Below are 23595 nucleotides of genomic sequence, written 5' to 3' on the forward strand. Positions count from 1 at the left end.
TAATACTTGATACCTGTAATGACCATTCGATTACTTTTGAGGAAAAAACACAAACAATCATTAAGAGAAAATTTCACCCCGCTTTTAGCCTGCCCACCTCTACTTTTTCTTTAAATGCCTGTAAACAAGCCCAATGTCCTATTTTATTTTAGGATATTTTCTTCTTTTTTTATTCAGTGGATACTTGCCACTCACAAATACATTGAAATGACCCACAATAAAACCAGAGTTGCATTTGAAATCTATGCTTACATTTAGCTACATTTCGGCAGTTTGGTCACCAGTTGTAGTAGCTCACCAGCTGAAAACGGCAGAAAGAGCAGTGAGTGTAATAATTACACTCCCCCTCCACTGGAGTGTAATTATTCACATACATGCCTATAAGAAACATTATCACTTCAGGTCATATTTCATTCTGTTTATGAAGATGATGTCTCAGGAAGTGAAAGTAAAAGCACTCTTTCTGCAGATGAGGATTTCTATTTCCATGTGCTGGACGTAAGTGCAGGACGTCATGAATGCGACAAGAATATTGCGCTTCCAATAGGTTCAGAGTCTGACTTTTAGATTGGAATTGCTTGCTACGTAATTCACCGTATGCACAATGCACTGCTTTTCTGTTATCTGATTTAAGCCTGTACACTGTGAGCAAATGGGAGAACTGAAATAGTAATCATATTCAATATTTTGGGCAGCCGTACATGCCCAGGCCATAACACTGCTTCCGTCATGTCTGGCAGATGAGGCCGTATGCTTTGGGTCATGAGCTCCTTTTTTTTTCCACACTTTCCATCACTCTGGTATATACTTAACTTTGTTTCATCTATCCATATCAATCTACAGGGTTTTTAATGTATGTTTTTGCGAACTGCAACCTGGCCATTCTATTATTGAGGCTTGCCAGGGGTTTGCATCTTTTATTGAACCCTCTGAGGTTATGTTGGCATAGTCTTCTCTTGATGGTCGGCTTTGAGATCTATGCCTCTATGCGATCTGTTGAACAGTTTCAAAGGGATTTTTTTTTCACAATTCGAAGGATTTTTCTATCATCTACTACACTGGTCTTCTGTCTATTGCGGTTATTAGCCATTGCTGAGCTCACCAGTGCATTCTTGCTTCTTAAAAATGTACCAAACAGTTGATTTTGAAACCCCTGCCTAATGATGGCGTGCTTTACTGGCATTGACACTCCTTTGGGAGTTGAGAGACAACAACGACAGACTCAAAATTCAGATGGCAATCGTAGAATCAACGGAGAATCTAGACCGTTTGCTTCCTATTTTGTGCATGAACTAGCAATGAAACTGTCCAAGACACATATCTGCGGCCAAGTGTCCCCTTTTGTTACTTTTGGTTCCCTAAAAGGGCGGGGGGGACTATGTATAAAACTGCTCCAATTCCTGCACTGTTCACTCTATATGGATGTAAAAACCCTCATATTAAAACTAAAAATCTGCGCTTTAACTTCATGGTCATTCAATACAGAGCCAAAACTACAAAACATGTCACTGTCCAAATACTGAGAGGGATCTCTTGTACTTTTTCTTTTACTGTACTATTACAAGACAATTACATGGGATGATTGACTGGTTAAAGGAACCGTTCTCCCGAAGCAGGTTGATTTAAGTTAATCACATTTTATTTTGATTGTCTGATGGGTTGCTTTCAACCTCTTTTTGCCATACTTGCAGGAGGCTCGTAAATTTTTCACCCTTCTCAAATTATCCCGTTTGCACCACCTCAATCATCACTTGTAAAACGCTAATTAAGCGCAGATGATGGTTGAGTGCAATGTTTCCAAACAAAACACATTCAAAGTTTGGTGACTTGCTACCATGGATGTGCTGCAATATTTTAAAATGTTGTATAGGCAGGGGCATGTTAGTTTCTGTTAGCAGTGGGAAATGGCTACATAAAAAATTACGGTGGTTTTATCCTTTGACTTGCACAAAAAATAAATAAATTTGGTATTAATAAATTGTATTGGTAATACATAAATAGTTTGCAGCTGTGTTAGGGCAAGGTTATAACACAAATGATAAATACATAAAAATTTGTGTCATGTACATATGAACACTCTGATACACTTTTTCACTCCCGACGCCAGTCCCGAGTACAGAACTTTGAGTATCAGCCGATACCGAGTACCATTCCGAGACTGCCCCCCTCCTTTAATATCTATAATTACACAATTACACAACACAGCTGTGCACCAGCCCTATATGTTGGTAAATTTTGCTAGGGATCATCCTTGTGGTATGTTCACGCTTGGACACATAGACAGACGGTTTCTTTTGCTAAGATTATTGTTTTTGTTTTTTCTTTTCTGATTTCTCAGCCTCATAATGGCTCCTTTGACTGTCATTGGCACAACTTGGTCCTTATGTTGACAGACTCCAAAGGTAATCAGAAACCAAGAATCAAGACACAATACTGAAAGCACTCTTACACCTAGACAACGGAAGTGAATTAATACACCTGACTAATCAGAAACGCCTAAGAAGCCAACTGTCCAATTACTTTTGGTCCCTTCAAATGGGGGGAGGGACAATGTATAAAAATTGATGTAATTCCAACACTGATCACTCAAATTAAATCTGACAGCCTGCACTAATCTCATATTCATCTTGTCCAAATACTTATGAACTGCACTGCTCGTCTGGATTGATTCTTTAGTGCGTATGTATACATGTCTTCATTTGTTTATGTAGGCTATATGAATTTGTTCCTTAGTTCTCTGGATTCATTTGTTTGCGTCGGTGGATCAACTCTAGTTACCTGGCTGAATTTGTTCATTTTTGTATGTGGGTTAATTCAGTAGTTACTTGGATCTGTATGTTTCTGTATGTGGCTAGATTTTTATTTTTATTTTTTAGTGGTCTGGATTAATTTGTTTGTGTATCAGAACTGATTCCTTTACATGTTTGCTGCTCACCATGCACAGGGGTGCACTTCCTGTGGGTTTCGAGGCCTTTCTGCTTAGCTTTGTTCTTGCTCCTGCTCTCTGAATTCCATAACGGCTGCAAAAATTACTACAAAACTAAACAGGATTGTGACTTAATTTGCCTCATTTCATTTTCCGGCCTTCACTTTTTGTTCTAAGTTGTTCCTGGGTACCTTGTAATCGTTGCCCGATTCTCCCCCGTCGTCATACGAGACGTCTGGCCTGTAGCCGACCGACCCCGAACGCTTTCCGAATGACCCCTCTTCTGATTGACAGCAACCCAAGGACTGCATGCGGCTGGACGAGACCATGCTGGTGAAGCAGCTGCTGCCGGAGATCTGCCACTTCATCCACACGTACCGCGAGGGCAACCAGCACGCGGCCGAGCTCCGAGCCTCCGCCTCCGGGGTCCTCTTCTCCCTCAGCTGCAACAACTTCAGCGCCGTCTTCAGCCGCATCTCCACCAGGTACACCCGCACCCGGCTGCTTCTCCCGCACACACTTACATGACAACCCAACGACGGCGTCATGCCAACCTCATGACAACCTCAACTACGTGCCAGCATAATGCCAACCTCAACTACATGCCAGCTTAATGCCAACCTCATGCCCACCTCAACTACATGCCAGCATAATGCCAACCTCAACTGCATGCCAGCATAATGCCAACCTCATGCCTACCTCAACTCCATGCCAGCATAATGCCAGCCTCATGCCCACCTCAACTACAGGGCGACATTGGCTCAGGCGGTAAGAGCTGTTGTCTGGCAGTCGGGGGGTTGCCAGTTTGATCCCGCCCTAGGTGTGTTGAGGTGTCCCTGAGCAAGACACCTAACCCCTAAATGCTCCTGATGAGCTAGTCAGTGCCTTACATGGCAGCCGTTGGTGTGTGAGTGCGTGTATGAATGGGTGAATGAGAAGCATGAACTGTACAGCGCTTTGGATAAAGGCGCTATATAAATGCTAACCATGTTAGTGGTGGATGTAAATCCTGTTTCAGATGTGTGTTCCCAAATGGGAGAAGCACGAGGAGGTTTGGTAACTTGTTATGGAATCCTGTTTTGGAGGGGGTGGGGGGGGATCCATGCTAAATCCAGGAGTGAGAGCATTTCTGAGACTTCATTAAGGGCCCTGAGTGGCAGTGTCCCTTCTGTAGGGTAATATGGCGTGGAAAGTCATGCAGATAAGCAACAGAGAATATCTGAATATGTGGTGACTGTCTTGAATCTGTGGTACAGCTCCCTTTGCTGTACATCACTCAAACACAAACACTGCTGTCTGCGCAGTCAGTATCCACACACACTGCTGTCTACGCAGTCAGTATCCACACACACACACACACACACTGCTGTCTGTGCAGTCTCTCAGAACACACCCGTTGTGCACAGGGCCTTCAGTGACCTGGTGCCTGGAGGATTTCCCCTCTGAGCCCAAATCTCAGTCTGACCCCGTTCCCGGAGCCGTCGTCTCAGCCTCTCTGAATTATAGATGCTTTCGGGCCATGCTGCACTGCTCCCGGCTGCTCCGCCCTGCCCTATTAGAGGGGGCTTTTTAGGCTCTCCGGGGACCTGTCGCCGGGGCCCTCTTTCAGAGATGAGCGCAGGGTTGAGTCTGCCCATGTCCTCGGGTCAAGGGGCGGGCTACGGGGTGTGGCCTCTGCTCTGGGTGTGTGCGTGTGCGCGTATCCGTTGTGTTTGAAGCACAGACTGGCTAAAACTGTGCTTTGTCCATCAGTACTGTATGTCTGCTTGCTGAAGCCATGCCCCTCTTGATCAGCTGAAGCCTTATTGGGTGGTTGGTCTAATGCTGGCATAGAGGGGATGGGGTTAACTGTGAGAGCCCCCCCCACCCCCCCCCTTTCCCAGGGGGGTCAAGCTGACGGGATCTACATTGTTGACCCCTGACCCCTCCCTCCCTCACTTCCTGCTGCTGTGCAGAGCGCCGTGGGCTTGCGGGAGGCGGAGCTGGGCCGGGCCGGGCCGGGCGGGGCTCTTCGCTCCCTCTGCTGCTCTCATAAAGAAGGGCTTTGTGTGCGACTCGGGGTGCAGGGCTTCAGTCAGAGAGCCTCCTGTGCAAGCCGTGTGCGTGTGCGTGTGCGTGTGCGTGTGCGTGCGTGCGCGTGCGTGTGCGCTTGTGTGCATGTTTCATAGTTCTTTGAAAGTATACAGTGTATGTCTGTATGTACTCTGCATGTCTTGTAGTACTATTGGCCTTGTAGGACCAGCTGAAAATCCGATATCCAGACTCTGATGATGTTGATGGGTCACAGATATCAGGAAGTCATGGCACGTAAAGGATATGCAACCAAATACAAAATGAATGAATAAAACATGAATATTATGTTAACTTGTCCCAGACATTGAAAGGGGGGGACTACATATAAAAACTGTTATAAAATGTATGAAAATACCTGTTAACAAAACCTCTGAGTCTGCACTTTGAACACGTATTAATTGTTTGATGACAGAGAAAATAAAATATCAAAAAGCAGAAAAAGATAAGGTGACCGCAAACTTTTGAATGGTAGCGTATATTTGTGTGTGTGTGTGTGTGTGTGTGTGTGTCTGTCTGTCTGTCTGTCTGTCTGTCTGTGTCTGTGTCTGTGATACTGGGTGTGTCTCAGCTGGGTGCTGATAGTGGAGATAGCGGGAGAGGACATCTGATGTATCCATTAACCATCAGTATCAGGGGGTTTATGAATTATTTGCCAGCAGGAGAGAGTGTGCGTTTCCTCTCTGTGCTGGTGTTCAGTTTGGGTTTCAGGAGAGAGTAAGCATGTGTGTCCATGCGTATGTGTGTACGTGCGCACGTTTCTGTATAAGTGCAAGTGTCTGTATACGTGCGTGCATAGATGTCTCCTCTTTCCACATTAACTCAACAGTGGCCAAGTGGATTACTGAGCGATTGAAGCAAACAAACAGTGAAGTTAAGAGGTGGCTACTTATTAAAACATGAGTGGGGGCCACGGGGACGGTGAAAATTCACTTTCCTCATTGTGGAAATCTGTCCCCTGCTTCCCTTTTAGCTGTTAGAAGATTGCTTTTTTGCCCACCCTGTCTCGTGGCAGCACTGAAGGAGGGCACTTTTCACGTCATTGTTTAATAAAATTGCGCTCACCCCTTGAATTGCGTTGGAAGTTGAGGGTAAACTTGAGAAGATGTTGTTCCGTGGTTCCAGACACACGCAGCTGGGAAACAATACATGCTGTACGATCCAGCTCTGTTACACAGGTGGTCGGGGAGTGGGGAAGGGTTGTGTGAATTGCATTCTCAGAAATATAGGCTCGCTAGAACATCTTGCTAATCTGTTCCGTATGACAGCCATGGGGATAGGGCATTGTTTGCCGTTTTTAAAATGTCATATACTTTGAGGGGGAAAAATATCAAATGCCTTTCGCTTGACTTGAAAGCAAAATCTGTTAGTAGGATTTGAACCCAGTTATCGCACTATTCCTACAATACATTTTGATGTTTTGATGTGAATGCCCGTCTATATCTCTGTTTGTGTGTGAATAGCCATCTGAAATATAATCAAGAAAACAGAATAATAATTTAGTTGCTTGTTAAAAAAAAGTATGCATCTGTGGATGCAGGTTTCTCCTGCAGCAGTCCGTTTGCTGTGGCGTGTGGGACTCTGCTACAGCGGAGTCTGAGAGAGAGCATGTCCAGGTCCCGTGTTGCCTGTAACGCTCTGACCTCCCCTCCCGCAGGTTGCAGGAGCTCACGGTGTGCTCAGAAGACACGGTGGATGTGCATGACATCGAGCTCATACAGTACATCAACGTGGACTGCGCCAAGCTAAAGAGGCTGCTTCAAGGTACGTGCCGTCCACCTGGAGCCCGGCTACAACATTTCTAGAAATCATTTTAATATTTCATATCCAGCTGATGTCCATTGATTGTTTTCTACATTTTGGGTGCTCCCTGTTTTTCTGTCTTCTCCAGAAACGGTGTTTAAATTCAAAGCTCTGAAAAAGCCGGCACAGCTCAGCGTCATCAACAGTTTGGAAAAGGTTTGTTTCCACCCATCTCTCTCCCAACACTCATCCATCCAGGTAGAGGCTGTGCTCTCTCAGGACTCACTGCTGCCACCTGGTGTCCGTATTATTAGCTGTTCACTCCAGCTGCGCTGTTGCAATATTGTGTCTGGGAGTCTCATTAAAGTATTGATTCCGCAGTATATTTTGTGTTTTACTATCTCGCCTAGACTTTGAATATTAAGTAAGTCAGCATTATAAGACGGGCATTTTATTTCTCAATGTTTTTTTTAGAGTCAAACTACAGTCAAGTTATATCAGTCTGAAGACTTAGGTTGGAATTACGCCTGGGCAAGCTCCATATTATTACTGAAGCGAAAAGGATGGTCTTGATTTATTAAAAATAAAAATAAAATAAAAACCTTGGTAATAAATACAGTGCCCTGATTGTGACAGACATGCTCTGTACACTGCAACAATTTACATGTGGTTAATGTGCAGGTTCACAGCTTTTATTAAAGGAGTTTTAATATTTTTTTTTGGTTATTATATAATTTATAATTTTTTTAAGGTTTTGGTTTCACCATGTAGAGATTACAGCACTTTTTATACTCTATTAAAGTAGTCATGTAGTACTTTGTTGAATGTCTTTTGCATGCAATGACTGCTTGAAGCCTGTGACTGTGTACAGCAGCCATCTTCCTGCTTGTTTTGAGGCCTAGCTGCCTCACAGTTTCTATTCTGCATATGAACTGCATTTTCAATTTGATTCAGACCAGGTGACTGACTTGGCCAGTCAACAGTTTTTAATTTTTTTGGCTTTAAAAAACGTCTTGTTTGCTTCAGCAGTATGCTTGGGACCATTGTCTGGCTGTAGGATGAAGCATTGCCCAATGGGTTAGAAGGCATTTACTTGAATTTACACTTCAGAATTCATTCTGCTGCTATCTGCAGTTACATTACCAATTAAGACAAGTGAGCCAGTGCTTGTGGCAGCCATACTGTACATGAACAAATCATAACACCCGCACCATCATATTTAACAGATGAGGTGGCATTTCACCTGCACATGTCATCTTGGGCAGTTCCTTTTGGCCTCCTGCCATCAGTCTGACACTAATCATCTGTCCACAAGGTACCTTTTAGCTTACTAAAGGCCATCCTGTTTTGGCTGCTATAACTGGTGGATTGCATCTTTCAGTAGTTAATCTTTCAGTAGTTTCATCCCTCTGTAGTTCTCTTCTTGAAGTATACTATGGAGAGTAATTCTCAACAAATCCACTCCTGCCTCTTTCCTTCATCTGTCGGGCAGGTGCGGGGTTGGGTTTTTTCTTTATTATGGTGAGAATTCTTCAGTTATCAACAGTCTTACTTGGCTAACCATGCCCTTTGTGATTACTGAGCTTTCCAGTGCTCTCTTCTTATTCTCATAATGGCATCCTTGACTTTCATTGGTGCAACTCTGGTCCTCATGTTGGCAAGTGCCAATAAGAGACTCCAAAAGTGTCTCACGCATATGAAGCAATTTGTCCCAAACGTTATGGTGTCCTGAAATGGGGGGGTGGGGGAGACAATGTCATTTTTACATGCTGCATGCTACATACAGTTGTGCTACATACATATGAATTACCCTTTAATAAAAGTTGAGAATCAGCACTTTAACCACGTGTGAATTGTTGATGACAAATCGAGTATAGAGCAAAATAAAAAATAAATATGTCTTTGTCCCAAACATTATGGAGAGCACTGTATAATGGACAGTCTTCAAAAGAGGTCCAAGATAGGGGGGCACCAAAAAGGATGCCTATCTTTCAGGAAGCGAAGTATGGAGGAACAAATATAGAATGTCCTAATGAGATTCCGGTTACTCCAGGTTATGTTTGCAGCTAAAAAGAGTATTTTGACTTGACTTTTCACTGAACATTTCAGAATTCAAATAACTTTGTATTCAGAGGTTCTATTCTATTAAAACGTCAACATCAAGTACCCCCACCCCCCCCTTAAGTGGCAGGATTTTGTTCTGTGCTGTACAGTATATGGAGTTATAAGGATATGTTACATTACATTAATGTTATTTGGCAGACGCTCTTATCCAGAGCGACCTACAGTTGATTAGACTATGCAGATCTTATTGTGGCTACACCGGGGATCGAACCACCAACCCCAGTCATGTACCTTAACCACTACACTCCAGGCCACCCTGTATTGAGTACAACGGGTCTCCAGTACTCTCCTCTGTGCCCTCCTGCTGCAGGCCTTCTGGAACTGGGTGGAGAACTACCCGGATGAGTTCACCATGCTGTACCAGCGGCCTCAGACGGACATGGCAGGTGAGTGTGAGCAGGGTGTGAACCAGACCTCGTTCTTTTCCACTTCTTTTCTTTTTAAAATACATTGGGCATCCAATGTGGGCCTATTACCACCTTCATTTCAGAACCCCACTACTGATCCTGTAGGCATCCGCCGTTCTCCTTTGAACCGTTCTGCTTCTATTCACACCACAGACAACGCTGAACTTCCATGCATGCCCCGATTGACCAGCAGGAGTCTCTAGACAGCGATAAAATGCTAGCCCCCTACCAACTGAACTATTCCATACCCTGGGTGACACAATCACATGTCACCCTATAGAGCGACCAGCCGTAGCGGGCACTGGCACGGGTTTCACTTCACTTGAGCTCCACCACATATCCTCTGTGAAAATCTTCTGATTTTCTGGCTGTAGTGGTTGCGTGTGGGTCGACTGTGCAGGCCTCTTGCATGGCAGCGGATTCCAGTGGCTATATTTTGCATGAGGTCTTTTAGTGGAGGTCTATTAGTGGAGGTCTATTAGTGGAGGTCTTTTGGGGGAGGTCTTGTTAGCCTAGCAGCACCGAAGCGGTTTATAGGCTTGAGCTTACACCAGGCTGACCCCTACAGCACACGCCCAAAGAGGAGGGCATGTGGACACTGCATATAACCGCCCCAGGTGGGGTACTATGGCAACTTCATTCAAAACCTCTGGTTGTGCGAGAGGGCCCCTGAATGAGCAGTGAGTGTGTGGAGCGTGCCGACCGTGGTGACCGTGTCTGCATAACGGTCCCTGCCCCCCCAGACTGTGCGGAGAAGCTGTTCGACCTGGTGGACAGCTTCGCTGAGAGCGCCAAGCGGAAGGCCGCGGTCTGGCCCCTGCAGATCATCCTGCTCATCCTGTGTCCCAACATCACACAGGACATCTCTAGAGAGACGGTGGAGGAGAGCAAGGTCAACAAGGTGAGACAGGTACATATGCGCCGTCACATGGGCTTACACGCTCGCGCACACGTACACACACACACACACACACACAGACACGCACACACAGTCCTACATGCAGGCACACTCTCACACATCACACACTCACACACGTACGTACATACATACGCACAGGCAATCGCACACAAGCATAAACGCATAGACACACATACATACACAGACACACACACAATCCTACATGCAGGCACACGCACTCTCACACACTCTTACACACGCACCATGCTTCTACGTATGGCCTCTTTGGGGGCGCAGCAGGCTGCAGGAGCACGCTCAGCGGGGGTTCGGGGCACTCTCTTGCAGAAGCTGTTCCTGGAGAACCTGCGGAAGGCGCTGGCGGGGCACGGCGGCAGCAAGCAGCTGACCGAGAGCGCGGCCATCGCCTGTGTCAAGCTGTGCAAAGCCTCCACCTACATCAACTGGGAGGACCACTCCGTCATCTTCGTCCTGGTGCAGTCCATCGTCATGGACCTGAAGGTCAGCCCCCGCACCGCCTGCCGCCATCCCTTTGTCTTAACCCCTCCATGTCAAGTGTTTTTATTTAAAGTGCATGTTTAAGTATCTATATTTTCTTTTTCCACATTTATGAACAGGAAAACAGCATTTCTGGTTAGTGTAAGGCAGTGATCCTCGCTGTTAACTCGCTGTTATTCTGTTAACTCGCCTCACTTGGTTTCTTAGGTCTGAATCAGCTGCTTATATTTTTTTATATGTATTTTTTTATAGAGCTTTTATCCAAAGCACTTTACAATTGATGCCTCTCATTCTCACACACACACACACACACACACACACACACACACTCACACACCAACAGGGATTGGCTGCCATGCAAGGTACCAATCAGCTTATCGGGAGCAATTGGGGGTTGGGTGTCTTGCTCAGGGACACTTCCACACACCCAGCACGGGGATTGAACCGGCAACCCTCTGACTTGTCGCCCCGCCATTAGCTGATATGAAGGCGAAAATGAAAAGCAGCGGACCCTGAGGCTCTCTAGGACCAGGAGTGAGGACCACTGGCATACATTCTTCTTTCTGAACATTGAGGTGCAGGTCTGCCACGGGGTGGCAGTTCAGTTCTGTTGAACAACCATTTTTAATTGTGCCCCTCATATGCCTTCCCATCAGGCACTGCTCTTCAACCCAGCCAAACCTTTCTCACGAGGGGCGGGCAGCCAGAGTGCAGATGTGGACCTCATGATCGACTGCTTTGTCTCCTGTTTCCGCATCAATCCTCACAACAACCAGCACTTTAAGGTTAGTCTACCACCCTCATAACATATAGGTTTGGTCTATAACTCTCACAGCAACCATTGTTGGATCCTAAAACTCGGTACTTTATTCCCAACTGAACTGAACTGAACAAATGCACATAGCTCTCCCACGTAAGAGGGACAATATTCTTACTTGAAGGCTACTTAAAGGCTCCAGTACTCTGAATGGCCAGTCAAAGTTGCAGTTCAGATCTAGAGGTGATGCCACAAGATGTAAACCACTCATCAGTAGTAAGAATCAGAAGGTGAGATTACAGTTTGCAAAGAAGTAGAGAGTTGAGCCACAAATGTTCTGGAACAAAGTTTATGGACCAAGATTTACCTCTACCAAAATGATGGAAAGGCCAAAGTGTGGAAAAAGAAGGGATCTGCTCATGATCCAAAACATAAAAGCTCATCTGTGAAGCACGATGACTTGGGCTTGCATGGCTCCTTCTGGAGTGGGCTCACTTATCTTTATTGATTATATAACTCATAATGGTAGCAGCCCACCAAAAAATGCGTCCAAACTAATTGGGTGGAACTTAATCATGCAGCAAGACAATGACCCAAAACACACTGCCAATACAACAAAGGACTTCATCAAGGAGAAAAATGGAAGGTTTTAGACTGGCCTAGACCTTAACTCAATTGGGCATGCATTTCAACTGAAAGAGGCTGCAATAAAAGCGTGGAAAAGCATGACAAAAGAAGAATGCAACAGTTTGGTGATGTCATTGGGTGGCAGGCTTGAGGCAATTATTGCAAGCAAGGGATTTTCTACCAAATGTTAAGAGTTATTAACTTTCATTTACTTAAATACTATCTGTTCCAATACTTTTGCTCATCTAAAAATTGGGTGGTCTGATACCAAATGTGCTATGCTGTAAGTAGTTTAACACAACAAGGTGTATATGTCAGGAAATAAAAGCTGCAATTCTAAACTGTTGTAGACTTCCTATCTCAACCCCAAATTTATTCAGTGTACATTCGGCCTTGCTGTTCCAATACCTTTTGAGGGGACGATATATCTAAATCCACTCTTACCATTTCAGAAAAATGCAGCCTAACACACGATGCTAATTTGTATGTAATAATAATTGATTGCATTTATATTTTCGACTTTGATCTCATAATTCCAAAATGCTTTACCGTGAACGGGGTCACCTCAGCTGCCACTAATGAGTGTTGAACAGGGGCCATTTTGTGCTTGGTGTTGGGGAATCGCTGACGTACGCTGTGTTGGGTAACTGCAGGCCTGCTATGCTCTTCTTTCATAGGTGTGTCTAGCCTCCTCATCCCCGCCCACCTTCCACTTTGTCTTGGTGAACTCCCTGCACCGGATCATCACTAATGTAAGAGCCAACCGCATTAAATCAGCTGCATTCAGTCTACTGTACATTCCCACAGTAACACACACCTGTACGGTCTCTCGCAGTAACTCACACCTGTATCTGTTAAACACACTTGGAACTTGTATCATAAAGTGGCTAAGTAGGTTATCCAGCAAACTTCGGGCTTAGTTCGCAGTTTCCGGTATCACAAACGCTGCTCTGTTTTGATTGGACTAAATCACCATGGTGACTTATGCTGTATAGCTAAACTGCTCCAGAGCATTTTTTGTTCAGCCTGTGTTCAACCCCATATAAAGAAACCACTCCCCTGACCAAATAGCTCACTGGAAAAAGGGCACAATTTAAAGGTACAACGCGCTGACATTGAAAGGCGATTGGCTGTGGCAATTGGAACCAATTTTCAACCAATGAGCTTGAATTATTGTAAAGCTATACAATGTTTTGGTACGGTGGTGGCCTGTCAACTGCATATTTTGAAACGAATTTAAGGACTATAAACACCGACAGAGGGTAAGTCAGTGAGGAAGGGATTTACAGTGGTCTTGTAACAATGTTTTAACCTATTGTACCTTTAAATGCAAATCGGCAATTGCATTGTGTGTTCATCTGATGACAAACATCAATAAATTAATTAATTAATTAATTAAAAAGCCCAGTTTGTGTTTTCATTTTCAGGTTCATGTAGACTTCACTTCCCTTAACCTCACTTAAAAACAAAAAAAATGTTGGCTAATGGATCAAACAAAGTTATATTCTCAATTCTTAATCCCCCTTCCATCCGTCAAGAATTCACAAACCTAGAAATCTCATCATTCGCTGCTTCCGTTAGCCAACGGTAAACTCCGGCTCTCTTCATAACTGCGCAATTGGCTTGTTACGAACAGATAGCTTGTGTTGGAAATCCTGGGTTGCCAGAGCGAGTTTATAACCACTGCTGTGATACCCATTATCCATGTTTGCCGTGTTTATGAATCGTTGACCCGGCTATCTTATATTTTGTTTGGTGAAGTTGAGATAATTTTGTGATACAGGCGCCATGGGGACACAGGGCACTGCTCTCTCATTGTACAACACAAGTACATAACAGTGTGGACATCTAGGGTGTGGCTTGGTGCACCCCGAGAGAAGTTCACACCCGCTTCTGCGCTCGATTCTGGCCTCTCTCTGGGCTCTGACTGGGCCTTTATCACCGGTGATGTCACCATCTGTAATGGGCTTTAAATAGATCTGTCTGCTGCTTTCTTCTAGTCAATAAAGCGGATGCAGTTCAGACATTGGAGTGCATGCATGCGTTCCAGCGCGCACTGTTCTGATACAACATGCCTTTTATTACACTGTGTGCATTTGTGCGTGTGTGTATGTGTCTGTGTGCGTGGGGAGGGAGTGTGTGCGCGTGTGCGCGTGTGTGCATGTGTGTGTACGTGTGTGTCTCTGTCCATGGGGAGGGAGCGTGTGCGTGCGTGCGTACGTGCGTGCGTGTCTCTGTGTCCATGTGCGATGGGAGGGAGGGGGTGTGTGTCGGTTTATGCTGTCTGACTCTCTCCTGCTGTGCTGCTTCCTGAATGGACTGCATTGAAGCCAGACAGCTCTGACACTTTTGTTCCTCACTGTCTGGGGTGAGGGAGAGGGGGAAGGGGGTTCTCCTTCTCTTTTCTTCCTGCAAAGACCGATTCTCATCAATGTCTCCCCACCGCACCCTTGATCTGAACCCGAAAAACGGCTGTTGAATTTGTCCCTTTTCTCTCCCCGTAGTCTCCTTTGGACTGGTGGCCCAAGATTGACGCGGTGTACACGTACTCGGGGGAGCTGCGTACCATGTTCTCAGAGACGCTGGGCCGCGTGCTGCAGGGCTACAGCACACATGCCCCCCTGCGCATGACGCCGGTGAGTCTGATACACGCATACACACACATGCACACACCGACACGCATACGCAACACACACATGCACACACCGACACGCATACACAACACACATTCACACACCGACATGCATTCACAACGCACACATGCACACACCGACACGCATACACAACACACACATGCACACACCGACACGCATACACAACACACACATGCACACACCGACACGCATACACAACACACACATGCACACACCGACACGCATACACAACACCCACATGCACACACCGACACGCATACACAACACACACATGCACACACCGACACGCATACACAACACACACATGCACACACCGACACGCATACACAACACACACATGCACATACCGACACGCATACACAACACACACATGCACACACCGACACGCATACACAACACACACATGCACACACCGACACGCATACACAACACACACGCCCCCCTGCGCATGACGCCGGTGAGTCTGAGCACACACACCTCACGCCCTCTCATACCCACTGACACACACATACACACTGACACGCATGCACTTACACACGCGCAGTTCACATAGGACACGTGTGCTGACATGAGCTGACAGGCACTCAGACAGACGCATGTAAATGCTGTTTGATTGCACCGCAAGGTTTTGACGCTATGACCTCAGGCCGCACTCAGGCCCTGCACCCGAGGAAAATGCTGTTTCTGTATTGCTGCAAGGCTGGGCTGTCAGCGCCCTCTGGTGGTCATGCTTCACAGTTTTGTAGCGGAGGATGGGGACTGATGAGACTCACGCCAGATTAGTCTTTAGTCTTTTGTCTTTTCTGTCCCTTATGTTACCCTGAAGCCTGACGGCTGGAATTTCTGTGGGATGACCCGAAGTGTTCTTTTTTTTTTGCAGAATTTTTTTTAACTTTCCGCGTCAAGAACAATGTGCTTCCTGGTCTCCGTTCGCCCTCTCCTTCCCCTCCGAGGCCTCGTCTTCGCTCCCATTTGCTTTCACCGCTGTTCAGACGCCCGCTCTCTGACGGGACTGACTCCATGCTGCTTCTTATTTTGCCCTCCCCTTCCCGCTGTCCTCCCGCCCGCTCTCGCTCTCTCCCCCAGACGCGGGCTGGTCACTGTTTCGCATGGCAGTGGGCCTCTGTCGCTGTACGTAAGTACTGTATGACCCCTCCCCCTGACCCCAGCTGCTACAGGAAAGAGCCCCTGTCATTGGCCTTTTCTGTGGTCAGTCAGAGCGTGCACATGCCTCCTCTCTTTCTCTCATGTCAGCTGGCTCATGTAGCATGATTTGCAGCCCTATGTTTAAGTATTATTTTTTTTATTGTGGTTTCTCATCTCGGGGGAAAGTTCCGGTTCGCTGGCGCGTTGTGTTCCGGAGCGCCGACTTGCATCGGAAGCCCTCCGTGTCTGTCCCTCCCCTGACCCCTCTCCCTCCATCCATGGCACGTTTCCCACATCTGTGCTGAGGTAGAATTTGTGCTGCATCTCCCTGATGTGGCGCTGTGGACCACTTTGATATGCGCTCTGTGGAACGTGCTCGCTCCAAACGCACTGCAGGGGGGGAACGTGCCGGCGGGGTCACCTGGCTGAAGTCACCTGCGGTTCTGCCACCCTGGAGGACTGGAGTGTGGACACCAGGGGGCGCAAGGGAGCCGAGTCTCTGCCCTTGTGCCTGTACTGCCTCTAGGGCGGCTCAACGATGGCAGTTGGATTCGTTCTTCACAATCGAGTACAGGCAGTCCAGTTGGTGTGTGTCCAAGCAGATGCAGTCCAAGCAGATGCCGGAATGTGGAACATCACTCCAGGCGTCTGTTGGGCTTGGGAAGCTTTCTGTAAACGGACACAACTGTCGTTGGGGAGCCGTGCCCACTGAATTTTGTGTGCTGTGGGCACACAAGCCTGTCTAGTTAGTTTGCTGCTTATTGTCCAGTGATTTCACAGCTGTAATGTTTGAAGGTCGTACATTAGGTTGAGCTACAACCTAGAAGTGAGACAAAGGTTTTACGGCAGCCTTGTTACTGCAGCTGAGGTGGGACACAAAGCGTAAATATAAGTTGAAGGAAATAATAAGTGTCTTTTATTATTAGTGACTTATTATTGCAGTTAGAGGTCTGAGCTGTGCATTACGTGAATGTGACTGATGCTATGGAAAGTGGGTTTAGCAGGTTTCTGAATTCTGAGCGTGCCGCATTCACAGCAATGCTGTTGTGGCCCAGCGTACAGGTTATGGGTTATTTCTGGCCATTTGTCTCACCGGGGTGTTCACCAGGCTACGGCAGAAGCACAGCGCCATTTGGGTCCGATCCAGGCACTGCTCTTGTCCTCTCCGGTTTCCCCACGTCCTGTTTCACGGGAGACGCGTGAAACCGTGCTTTATAACCAAGGAGCGTCCTGGGCCTCCATGATGGAATTATCCCTGTGCCGTGGGTCTTTTTATTTTCGCCATTGCAGAGCAGAAGTGCTTTCATGGAAGCTCTGTGAAGGACTGGGCTTGTCTGTCACGTACCCTTCTTCTCCCGGTCTCTTTGCCCGTTCCTGCACCCTCCCTCATTCCTGCCATCTCCTCTTCCTGGGAAAACGTTTTAACAACAAATAATTTTTACTTCTCTCACCCCACCCCTTTGTTTTCTCCCTGTCCCTCCCCTTCCGGTTCTTTCTCTGTCCCTGTTAGAGTCTCACCTTTAAAGAGAAGATGACCAGTCTTAAATTCAAAGAGAAGACGACAGACCTGGACACCAGGAGCTATAAGTACCTGCTGCTGGCTGTGGTCAAGCTGATCCACGCTGACCCCAAACTCATGCTGCACGTGAGTCCTCCCCCCTCGCCGACCACGGGCAGAGAGCCGTCTCACGGCATTTATTCAGATTTCACTTATAAGACGTTTACCTCTTCAGCAGAAATTACTGTACTGTGCCCTCAATAATGTTTGGGACAAAGACCCATCATTTATTTATTTGCCTCTGTACTCCACAATTTGAGATTTGTAATAAAAAAAATTACACGTGGCTAAAGTGCACATTGTCATATTTTAATAAAGGGTATTTTTATACATTTTGGTTTCACCATGTGGAAATTACAGCAGTGTTTATACATTGTCCCCCCATTTACATTATAGTAATTTAGCACTTCAGGGCACCATAATCTTTGGGACACAGCAATGTTACGAAAATGAAAGTCATCATGTTTAGTATTTTGTTGCAAATCCTTTTGCATGCAATGACTGCTTGAAGTCTGTGATTCATGGACATCACCAGTTGCTGGTTGTCTTCACTGGTGATACTCTGCCAGGCCTGTATTGCAGCCATCTTGAGCTCAGGAATTGGTGCCCTTACGTTTTCTCTTCAGCATATGAAAGGCATGCTCAATTGGGTTCAGATCGGGTGATTGACATGACATGGCCACTCAAGAATTGACAATTCTTTAGCTTTGAAAAACTCCTTTGTTGCTTTAGCAGTATGTTTGGGATCATTGTCTTGCTGTAGAATGGACCGCCAGCCAATGAGTTTTGAGGAAATTGCTTGAACTTGAGCAGATAAGGTATGTCTATACACTTCAGAATTCATGTTGTGACTACCATCAGTAGTTATATAATCAATGAAGATAAGTGCGGCAGTACCTTTGGCAGCCATACATGCCCAGGCCATAACCCCCCCCTACAGATCAGGTGCTATGCTTTGGATCTTGGGCAGTTCCTTCTCACCTCCATACATCTTTGACTTTCATTGGTGCAACTTTGGTCCTCATGTTGATAAGCTGCAATAATGGCTTCCAAAGGTGAACGAAAGACTAGACCAATTACAAACACCTGTGAAGCCTTCTGTCCAAAACATTATGCTGCCCTAAAATGGGGGTACTATGTATAATAGGGCGGCCTGTAGCGTAGTGATTAAGGTAAATGACTGGGACACGCAAGGTCGGTGGTTCTAATCCCGGAGTAGCCACTATAAAATCTGCACAGCCATTGGGCCCTTGAGCAAGGCCCTTAACCCTGCATTGCTCCAGGGGAGGATTGTCTCCTGCTTAGTCTAATCAACTGTATGTCGCTCTGGATAAGAGCGTCTGTTAAATGCCATTAATGTAATGTAATTTAATAAACACTGCTGTAATTTCTACATTGTGAAACCAACATGTGTATATATATATATTTTTAAAAACCCTTTTATAAGAATTGAGAATGGGCACTTTAACCACATTTTGACTTTGATTCCAGATCTAAAATTGTGGCTGATCAGAGGCAAATCAAGACATAATGGGTCTTTGTCCACAAGCATTATGGAGGGCACTGTATATGAAATGATGCAGTTGAGAGAGTATTTCATTTCTCATCCTGATTCCCTGTTTTAACATGTCTGTTGTGAGCAAAGCGGTGCCAAATCAATAAGAATTCTTTTGTCTCATCCAAGCCTGAAACTTGGATTTTTACATTTTTGACATTTTTGGCCTGTATGATACTTTCATGGAGTATAAATTAGCAGTACGCTTTAGATTTTTGGCATGCTGGAGAGGTTTAGTTGGGTTGTTTTAAGGGATTAACTTCAAGCTGCTTGACTGAGTGAGATTTTCACAGATTATCCCTGCATTAGGATTTTGCTTCTTATGAGGGATGTGTTAGCTTGGCTGTTTGAGCTCTGTGATGGTCAGTGCTGAATTTTGCGTGTGTGCGTGTGTGCGTGTGTGCGTGTGTGCGTGTGTGTGTGCGTGCGTGCGTGCGTGCGTGCGTGCGTGCGTGCGTGTGCGTGTGCGTGTGCGTGTGCGTGTGTGTACCTGTGCACGTGTGTTGCAGAACCCCGGTAAGCAGGAGATCCAGTGCAGCACAGTGGAGCTGATCACAGGGCTGATGCAGCTGGTTCCTCTGGCCAGCATGGGGGAGATTGCTCAGGAGGCCATGGAGGTGAGGCCCAGCAGGGCGCCCCGCTCTGCCGGGTCTGTCTGACACAGAGAGGAGCCGTGCAAACTAGAGCAAACCGTTTGCTTCCAGTCCGTTTCATCACAGTACAATTTTGTCAGCCTGTTTTTGGTCATTCCTCCAAATTTTTGTTCTCTTCCTCTCCCGTTTCACTTTTCCTCGGTTTCTCTCTTTCTCTCTCACTATCGCTCACTTTATTCTCTCACTAAATAGACAGTAGAAGTAGTAGATAGTGGAAATAATATTATAAATAAATTGCCCAATAGACAACCCCATCCCCCAGCACAACGATGGGGATACTGTGCTGTAGGTAGTGCTGCCCTTCAGATGAGACTGTAAACTACAGTCCTGACTCTTTGCAGTCAATAAAGATCCCATGGGGGTGGACCTGGCCAAATTTCCCGATATCAACACCCTACGGCTGGCCACCTAATTGCCCCCTATTTCTTTTTTTTTTTTAAGATATTTTTTTGGCCTTTTTCAGCTTTATTGGACAGTATAGTATAGAGAGACAGGAAGAATGGGGGCGAGAGAGAGGGAAAGACATGCGACAAATTGTCGGATTCGAACCGTCGACGTCGCGGCTCGCAATGAGCATGCGGTCAGTGCTCTACAGGCTGCGCCACCGAGACACCCAATTGCCCCCTATTTCTGCTGGGCCACAGTATCCCTTGCATTCCACTCACTATCCAGGTCACCACCTACCTGGTTAAGTTCGGTAGCATGTAGTCTAATCCAAATACATGCAGGTTAGGGACTACAGATGGAATTGAGCTCATTAGCCAAATCTGGCACATTTACTGAAAAATGTTGATTCATGTAAACTGTCCCTGATAAATACTAATAAATAAATAATAGTTGCTAAGGGGAATGACTGGGACCTGGAAGGTTTGTGGTTCAAGCCCCAATGTTGCCACACTAAGATCTGTGCAGCTGTTGGACCCCTGAGCAAAGCCCTTAATCCTACATTGCTCCAGGGAGACTTAATCTAATTAGTCTAATCAACTGTCAATTGCTTTGGATAAAAGCATCAGCTAAATAACTAATGTAATTGTTAAATTAATGTATTTTATGCACAGTTCAGTGACTTCCTTAGGTTCTGATGGAGTCTCTTTCCTTGTCTTTTGTTGACCAGGCCTTGTTAGTCTTACATCAGCCGGAAATCATTGAGCTGTGGAATCCAGACGCTCCCATCGAGACCTTCTGGGACATCAGGTATGATGAACATATGGGGTTGTTACCGAGCAGTGACTGTTTAGCTCAGGGTGAGAGGGCGACTGTGTTAGTGGAGACTCTGTGCTCAGTGTGCTACACTGCTGATGGTGATGTCATAGGTTAGATGACTATTTCACTGTAGCTCCCAGGTCCTGTTCTTCATCTGCAAGAAGCTGATTGGACACCAGATGATCAACAGCACAGAGATCCTCAAGTGGCTACGGGAGATCCTCATCTGCAGGAACAAATTCCTTCTCAGGAACAAGGTGAGGAGCATTGTGGGAAATGTGTCCCACAGACATACCAAAGAGGCATCTCTACTGTTTGCTTTGGTCATGGTAAAGAGTTCAAACTCAAATACCTTGTTTTCATGTGCTGGTGATTAGATGGTAAATGTCAGGATTGAACTTACTAGGATCTCTTTGGTAGTGATGATGATAGGACCAACATTCCAAAGTTGTTGTACAAAGTACAGTGGGCTCCCGAATTATTGGCACCCTTAATAAAATTAAGAAAAAAAGGCTGCACATAAACAACAAAATATATAGCAATAGTATAATGATCTGCAGTCAGGTCCATAAATATTGGGACATCGACACAATTCTCCTCTTTTTGGCTCTATACACCACCACAATGGATTTGAAATGAAACAAACAAGATCGCTCACCGGTGCGTTCTTTCTTTTTAAGAATGTTCCAAACAGTTGATTTGGCCACACCTAATGTTTTTGCTATCTCTCTGATGGGTTTGTTTTGATTTTTCAGCCTAATGATGGCTTGCTTCACTGATAGTGACAGCTCTTTGGATCTCATATTGAGAGTTGACAGCAACATATTCCAAATGCAAATAGCACACTTGAAATGAACTCTAGACCTTTTATCTGCTCCTTGTAAATGAGATAATGAGGGAATAACACACACCTGGCCATGGAACAGCTGAGAATTGTGTTGATGTCCCAATATTTATGGACCTGACTGTATACAGGGGGGTGACATTGGCAGTCATCTGGCAGTTGGAGGGTTGCCGGTTCGATCCCTCCCTAAGTGTCCCTGAGCAAGTCACCGAACCCCCAGTTGCTCCTGGCAAGCTGGTTGGTGCCTTGCATGGCAGCCAATCACCGTTGGTGTTATGTACAAACATACGGGAAAACAATGTACTTTCCTATGTATTTTGTCTTTTTTGTGATTAAAAAAATAGACAACCTTGTGATTCGACGCATAGCTGTTGGCTAACTTAGTTTTGGCGGTGAAGTTTGAACTAGAAATATGTGGCACCAACCGACGAGTGAGCTACGACAAAGCGATAACGTTTACAAATAGTGTCGCACAAAGTTGTGAAACAAAATACTTCCCAGAAATAAACGTTATGCTCATTCATTGGACATAGAGAGAATTTAAGCTTGTAGCTAATGTCAGCTGTTTATATCTTCCAGGACACAGTCGTTAGCACTGCTTTTGCATTGTTCACTCCCTCCACATGAAGTTAACAAACTTTATAATATATTGCGTGAAGCATTACATCCCTGTCCAGCTTTAGAAGTGAATATCACTTGCTAGCTAACTTGTATGTAAAAGAAACATTTTTTATATTTGTTGATGAGCTAACGTTAACAAGATCCACATTTCTATCACACTACACTAGTTCCAAATACATTGTATTACGTTATTAGCTGATACAGAGAGCATTTTAAAAGAGAAATGGCTTGGCTTGCTGGTGCTAGCTGCAGAAAGATGGCAAATCTCTGATGGGATCTGCAAAAGAAGAGGGTCCTAGACTAATCCTTGTATTTCCTGCTTTGTTTCTAGATGTGTTTTTGGATGTGTTCTGCAATAGCCATCTCAGTCTCCAGACTTAAATCCCATCAAAAACTGTGGTCTGAATAGAAGAGGGGGGTTCTTTCAGCATGTAGGAATGGTCAAAAATACCTCAAAATGTATTCTCTAACCTAATCACCAATTATAGGAAAATACAGAAATTGCCTGCACCGCATATTTAACCAGGGGTGCCAGTAATTGAGAAACCAGTTTTTTATTTGAAAAATGAAAGACTTTGGTCACAAGGGACTATCAATGTATCTGCAGTTGTGCAGTCTCAGGGGGCAGCATGTCATTGTGAATGGTGTTGATCCCAAGGTTCTTATCAATCACTGTGTGTGTGTGTTTGTGTGTGTTTGTGTGTGTGTGTGTGTGTGTTTGTGTGTGTCTCGTGTGTTTGTGTTTGCGTGTGTGTGTCTCGTGTGTGTGTTTGTGTGTGTGTGTGTGCGTGTGTGTGTGTTTGTGTGTATGTGTGCGTGTGTGTTTATGCGTGTGTGTTTATGTGTGTGTGCAGGAGAGCGCCACCATGGGCAGTGGGATCCCCATCTGCCGGCAGGCACAGACCAAGCTGGAGGTGTGTCTGTACATGTTCCTGTGGAGCCCCGACATGGAGGCCGTGCTGGTGGCCATGTCCTGCTTCCGCCACCTGTGCGAGGAGGCCGACATCCGCTGTGGTGTGGACGAGGTCCCCGTGCAGACCATCCTGCCCAACTACATCACCTTCATCGACTTCGCCTCCGTCAGCAACATGATGTCCACGGGTCAGCGTCGCGCCTGCTCTTACTGTCACTGCTCCCGTTACCACCACCACCACCACCACCACCACCATCATCATCGTCACCATCATCATCATCACCGTCACCGTCATTACTCCTGTCATCGCGGTCATCATAGTCATAGTCATGGTCATTGTCATTACTTCCGTAATCACCGCCACCATCATCATCATCATC

At 45.8% G+C, this 23595-nt stretch overlaps 1 protein-coding gene across 1 annotated transcript in view; it reads left to right on the top strand.

Annotated features, from left to right (window-relative positions):
• Positions 1–23595, top strand: part of nf1b (neurofibromin 1b) — a 118072-nt gene that overhangs the window by 16814 nt on the left and 77663 nt on the right. Inside the window, exons 4-17 of the mRNA XM_061247852.1 lie at positions 3221–3411; positions 6654–6760; positions 6888–6955; positions 9174–9249; positions 10014–10171; positions 10514–10687; positions 11341–11469; positions 12746–12820; positions 14573–14704; positions 17379–17513; positions 19491–19598; positions 20749–20828; positions 20971–21094; positions 23157–23403. Coding sequence (XP_061103836.1) covers positions 3221–3411; positions 6654–6760; positions 6888–6955; positions 9174–9249; positions 10014–10171; positions 10514–10687; positions 11341–11469; positions 12746–12820; positions 14573–14704; positions 17379–17513; positions 19491–19598; positions 20749–20828; positions 20971–21094; positions 23157–23403 — 1804 coding nt within the window. The remainder of the gene's footprint in view (positions 1–3220; positions 3412–6653; positions 6761–6887; positions 6956–9173; positions 9250–10013; positions 10172–10513; positions 10688–11340; positions 11470–12745; positions 12821–14572; positions 14705–17378; positions 17514–19490; positions 19599–20748; positions 20829–20970; positions 21095–23156; positions 23404–23595) is intronic.

This window comes from Conger conger, chromosome 7 (genome assembly GCF_963514075.1).
Source record: "Conger conger chromosome 7, fConCon1.1, whole genome shotgun sequence".
Classification (NCBI taxonomy): Eukaryota; Metazoa; Chordata; class Actinopteri; order Anguilliformes; family Congridae; genus Conger; species Conger conger.